Below are 6,000 nucleotides of genomic sequence, written 5' to 3'. Positions count from 1 at the left end.
AGCGGGCCCCCGAAGCCATGGGGCCGAAGCTGTCACCTGGCCCCCAAAGCCATGGGGCTGAAGCTGTCAGCGGGCCCCCAAAGCCATGGGGTCGAAGCTGTCAACGGGCCCCCGAAGCCATGGGGCCGAAGCTGTCATCGGGCCCCGGAGCCATGGGGCCGAAGCTGTCATCGAGCCCCCGAAGTCATGGGGCCGAAGCTGTCATCGGGCCCCGGAATCCATGGGGCCGAAGCTGTCAACGGGCCCCCGAAGCCATGGGGCCGAGTTTATTTTTTTTTTAAACTACGTGGCCTGAATAACATGCAAGGCGAAATATCGTTAGGAACGAGACCTGACCGACGTGGGAGGTGTCCCCCAACATGAATTCAACTGCATGACCTAAAAAGACGAAGGGAAATGTGACGGAAAATGGAGATAATAACGGACATTAGCTGGCAAGCAGGTAAAGATGTGAGTCATTCAAAACCAAAAGCATAGCTGCATAGGTGGACAGACAACCATTGATGGGACCCCTGAAGCCATTGGGGGCCGAAGCAACCGCCAGGGGCCTATGGGGCCAGGCAGCCGCCGGGATGCGAAACTTAAGAATTAAGGACGGCTGGGTAAAAGATTGGGGCTTAACCCAACGGGTTTAGTAATCAACCGGGACTCGATAACCTAGAAAGACAAAGACATGGGGTAAAGCTTCTTACTGAAATGAGGCTGAAATGAACCGCAAGTACTAATCTGTAAAATATAAATGAACAAAAGAAAACTTCTGAAAGGTGTGCCATGGAAAAAAGTATCAGATGGCCGTATGACCTACCAATGTCGATGACAATTGTGAAATCCTCTAAGCCCAGAGCTACTCCAGCGAGCCTCTTATGGCGGAGCCATGCGTGCGAGTCTCTTATGGCGGGAGCCATGCGCGCGAGTCTCTTATGGTGGGAGCCATACGCGCGAGTCTCTTATGGCGGGAGCCATGCGCGCGAGTCTCTTATGGCGGGAGCCATGCGCGAGTCTCTTATGGCGGGAGCCATGCGCGCGAGTCTCTTATGGCGGGAGCCATGCGCGCGAGTCTCTTATGGCGGGAGCCATGCGTGCGAGACTCTTATGGCGGAAAAAAGTATACCTGAGAACACACGCCTGTGAGTGAGGCTGTGGCTCGTATGTGAAGAGCCTCCGCCCCTCCCACAAATGCAGGCTGACTAATCAGCCTTACCAACTTATTCAATTATGTATGTTGGCAGTATTTATATCTGCATGTTTGCACCATTGTATTGTCATTGCTTGAAAAAGGTTCCATTGAGAGGACCGAAACGTCGCACCTGGTGTAATAAACACATCATTAGATTTTTTGGAAGTGCCGTGGAATTTCTTATTTTTCTTTCTATCTATCTATCTATTTCATATCTTTCTTTCTATCGATCTATCTAGAAAAAAGAATATTCCACGGCACTCCAGAAAAGTTAAATAAATGTGACTTTTATTCACCAACGCAACGTTTCGGTCCACACACTGGAACCTTCCTCAAGCAGTAAAGGTTCCAGTGTGCGGACCGAAACATTGCGTTGGTGAATAAAAGTCACATTTATTTTACTTTTCTGGAGTGCCGTGGAATATTCTTTTTTCAGCATTTTTGGAGATTGTATCGCTTCAACATCCGCTGGCACCGATTTGTTTTTTGGACCTGCGGTGCCGTTCATACTTTATACCATTTTTGCTATCTATCTATCTATCTATCTATCTATTTCATATCTATATCTGCCGCTCGTGTATGGATGATGAAAAACACTTTCTCTTATGTGGTCAGAATTAGTATATTATAGGTCCTCACCACTGTCTAATACTCTGAAGATCGTTGATGGTGTAGTGCAGGTGATCTTTTTATTCCTTTTTTACCCTTGGAGGCATCCTTATCTGCAAGTGTGAAGTCACAGAAGAACGTTCTTGGATTAACTCCTGTCTGCTTCCCCACACGCGCGCCAGCGGCGCACACAGGAGAGGGGAAGCGAGAAGACCAAGTTCTTTACCACCAACACTCGGGAAGGAATAACAAGGTCACCTGCACTAAACCATCAACGATCTTCGGAGTATTAGACAGAGGTGAGGACCTATAATATACTAATTTTGACCACATAAGAGAAAGTATTTTTCATCATCCATACACGAGCAGCAATTTTATAAGAAGTGTCTTTATCAAGGTAGGGATCCAATTAACCTTTGATAACCTTTGATAACCTGTATGCATATACTTCTGTGAGTCTGGGCAGAAGACTCTATTTTGGAGACCTAGCGGCGATTTCCCTGATAGATATCAGGGAAATAAGACACACATATTAGCGGCAGTGCAGGTGTATACCTACCATAATCATACCTATATCTATCTATCTATCTATCTATCTATCTATCTATCTATCTATCTATCTATCTATCTATCTATCTAATCTACCAGCTATCTAATCTATTGTCTATCTAATATATAATCTTAATTTGTTTAGGAAACATTACATGTGTATTTCTGAATAGCTTTTACAGGATACTGTTATATAATACTTCCTCTCTCTACAAACCCCTACTTTAAATTTCCAAGCATGCAAGAAACCCACCATCCTTACAACACAGGGTCTGGTGAAATTCCTTAACGACCATATGCTAACAGTCTTTAAAACGTTCTCTCTCACCATTCATATCCATTCAGGTATCTACAAGCCATGAAACATTTTATTTTGCTGACAACCTTGTGCATGCTCCCCATCTCAGGTAATATTTTTGCTGTTCTATAAACCTTCATTTCAATGAAAAGTGTTTAGAACATTACACTATTAACATGTAAGTGTATAAAATGTTAATCCTTTCCTTGTAGTCCTTATTGGTATACTATATTGATATTGATTTGTGTTACAAATGTTTTTGGGTTTTTAATCACTAGAGAGTCACATCATGGCAGGAATAGACTATGGCAGCATTAGTGGCTTACAGGGGTGGACAGGCCATAGACCCTACAGAAAAATTTCCTGGTGGGCCAATGCCGGGGGGGCTGCTTGAGCTCTCCTCACAGCCACTGGCTAAGTACATAACGATCTGACACTCGGTGTTAATTAACACAGTCTGGTGTCTGCAGATGCCTTCCTAAATTCAAGGACTTGCAGCATGGCACTGGAGCCCATGGCTCTCTGCCCCGCTGTTCACCCTCATGGGCCATAGGCCACTATATGAGGCAGTGTAAAAATGGAGCAGGGATGCAGGTGTCTCTGGCTACAGGATGGGAGAGGCCTGAGACCTACACCTCAGCGGCTTGGAATAACACTTTATTCTTTGGCCTCATGGGAAGCTAATGGTGGGGTGTTGAAGGTAGGTATGGCTTAGTACTGTGACCCGCATTTCACCTTCTAATCCCCCTGCTCCATATATTAATTTAGAACACCTGGAGGAGGGGGACGGAACGTGGCAGTTGGTGTTGGCCACCACAGAATGGAAGGAGATATTTTTTTCTGCATTGTGGTATTTGGATCTGCTGGGAACGGCATTTTGTGCTGCACTGCGGTGTTGTTGATACTGCCTACTTGTATTGGCCTTCCCTACTTGTGTTGACCTGTCTTCTGTCAGTTTGGACCCGGCTACAACATAGAGGCCACTTTTTCTCTCCAGGGTCACTATAAGCTCCCAGTCCGCCCATGGTGGCTCAGCTAAATGATATTACTTTAACCCCTTAAAGACCAGACCTATATTAATTTTTACATTTTAGATTTTTTCCTCCCCACATTCCAATAGCCATAACTTTTTTATATTTCCGTTCATATGGCCATGGCCGTTGCAGGACAAGATGCATTTTTTAATGCCGCCATTTAATTTACCATATCTTGTATTGGAAAATAGAAAAAAAAATCTTCGAGGGGTAGAATTGAAAAAAAAAGCACATTTCTGCCAAAGCTTTGGGGATTTTGACATCACGGCGTTCACTCTGTGTTAAAAATGACATGACACCCTTATTTTGCGGCTCAATATAATTGCAATGATACCAAACTTGTATAGTTTTTATTTTGTTTAAATACTTTGTTTACTTTGCATCGCCATATTCCGCATCCCTCAGCCTAACTCCACAGATGAGGCGATCAGTGTTGATCGTGGCATCTGAGGAGCTAATTGACGGGATTTGAAAGTTAAGGAGTTAAAAAGTTATTTTAGTCTTAAAAAGTTATGTGATCGCGGCATGGTATCACTTTATGATCAATGGCGGTCCAACTGATCCTTTGCATGAAAAGGCCACAGTGCTGGTTCAGCGATGCATCCCTCACTGTCGTGCTAGGAACTGCAGCATGGGCCCATTCAAGTGAATTTTGCTGGCTAAAGTTCCCTAAACAGTTGTGTGGCTGGGAGCAGGAGTGGACTAGCAAAAGACCCTGCAAGGAAACTCCCCAGTGGGCCCATGGCCTGGGGGCTGCCTGAGCCTTCCTTACAGCCACCAGCCATGGTAAGTAATAAACTGAGCTATAGATGTGGGGGGCACTCAGTATCCGGGTTAGATGTGTGTGGTTTGTAGAAATGTTGAGGGGTTGGTAGTATGATTGTATTATAGGGTTTGGGTTGTGCTCTTGAAGTAGTATATAATGATCACATCATAGTTGTTGCTATTAAAAAAAAAAAAATTATTGATATTTATACAATTATTGTTGATAAAGACTATAAATATATAAATAAGTTAAGATGAAAAAAAAGAAAAAAAATAGAAAGAAATATATATATAAAAAGGAGAAAATAATAAGGAGAAAATAATCTTAGGTCCACTTGGTATGATGTGAAAAAAGAGAATGTATTTAGGACAAAGTTTGCATAGTCAATGTTCCTAGAGTCTTCGATTTAACATTGTTGTCCAGTAGGGGGAGCTGTTGTAGCTAAAGATAATTACAGCTGAAAGTGATTGTAGCCGGGAACGATGGATGTGCCGGGTTAGCTGGGAGTACATATGCAGCAGAATCGACATATGAGTTGCCCCTATATTCGTAACTTTGTGGCGATACAGGTTAGGTATGTCGGTAAAATAGAATAAAATAAAATGTGTTTGCAAACATTAATATATGGCTAAAAAAGGAGGAGCGCAGACAGGTGCTTGATGCAGATGTACCCTATTAGAGTTACGTTACCCGTTCTGCTGCTGTGTTATTCGCCGGCCTTGCTCTACCTGCCCGTGACGTGGCGTCCCACGTGGGCGGGAGCGGCGTCTTGGAGTTTGAAAAAAAGCGCGGGTTCGATGAGAGTCCTCCGATTAATGTGAGTCCTCGGGTTGATACGGAAAGTGTCTGTTTGTATCTCCAAGTTCTATTTTTGCGATCTGACGGGAGGCGATGCTGCAGGATACCAGACGCGTTTCGAAGCGCAATGCTTCTTCCTCAGTGTCCACGTCACGGGCAGGTAGAGCAAGGCCGGCGAATAACACAGCAGCAGAACGGGTAACATAACTCTAATAGGGTACATCTGCATCAAGCACCTGTCTGCGCTCCTCCTTTTTTAGCCATATATTAATGTTTGCAAACACATTTTATTTTACCGACATACCTAACCTGTATCGCCACAAAGTTACGAATATAGGGGCAACTCATATGTCGATTCTGCTGCATATGTACTCACATTTTTCTCCCAGCTAACCCGGCACATCCATCGTTCCCGGCTACAATCACTTTCAGCTGTAATTATCTTTAGCTGCAACAGCTCCCCCTACTGGACAACAGTGTTAAATCGAAGACTCTAGGAACATTGACTATGCGAACTTTGTCCTAAATACATTCTCATTTTTCACTTCATACCAAGTGGACCTAAGATTATTTTCTCCTTTTTATATATATTTTTTTCTATTTTTTTCTTTTTTTTTCTCAGCTTTACTTATTTATATATTTATAGTCTTTATCAACAATAATTTTATAAATACCAATAAATTATAATTTTTTAATAGCAACAACTATGATGTGATCATTATATACTACTTCAAGAGCACAACCCACACCTATAATACAATCATACTAC

General features: G+C 43.2%; 1 protein-coding gene across 2 annotated transcripts in view; it reads left to right on the top strand.

The window, feature by feature from the left end:
* The first annotated feature begins 2,618 nt into the window (after positions 1 to 2,618).
* Positions 2,619 to 6,000, top strand: part of PRSS57 (serine protease 57) — a 28,496-nt gene continuing 25,114 nt past the window's right edge. Inside the window, exon 1 of one of the 2 annotated variants that reach the window (XM_040420403.1) lies at positions 2,619 to 2,742. In XM_040420403.1, coding sequence (XP_040276337.1) covers positions 2,694 to 2,742 — 49 coding nt within the window. In that variant the 5' untranslated portion in view covers positions 2,619 to 2,693. Of the gene's footprint in view, positions 2,743 to 4,354; positions 4,454 to 6,000 lie in introns of those variants that run through there. The other variant, XM_040420404.1, reaches the window with a different exon arrangement.

This window comes from Bufo bufo, chromosome 2 (assembly GCF_905171765.1).
Source record: "Bufo bufo chromosome 2, aBufBuf1.1, whole genome shotgun sequence".
Lineage (NCBI taxonomy): Eukaryota > Metazoa > Chordata > Amphibia > Anura > Bufonidae > Bufo > Bufo bufo.
Note: the sequence above shows the minus strand (reverse complement) of the source record. Positions and strands in the feature narration are given on the sequence as shown.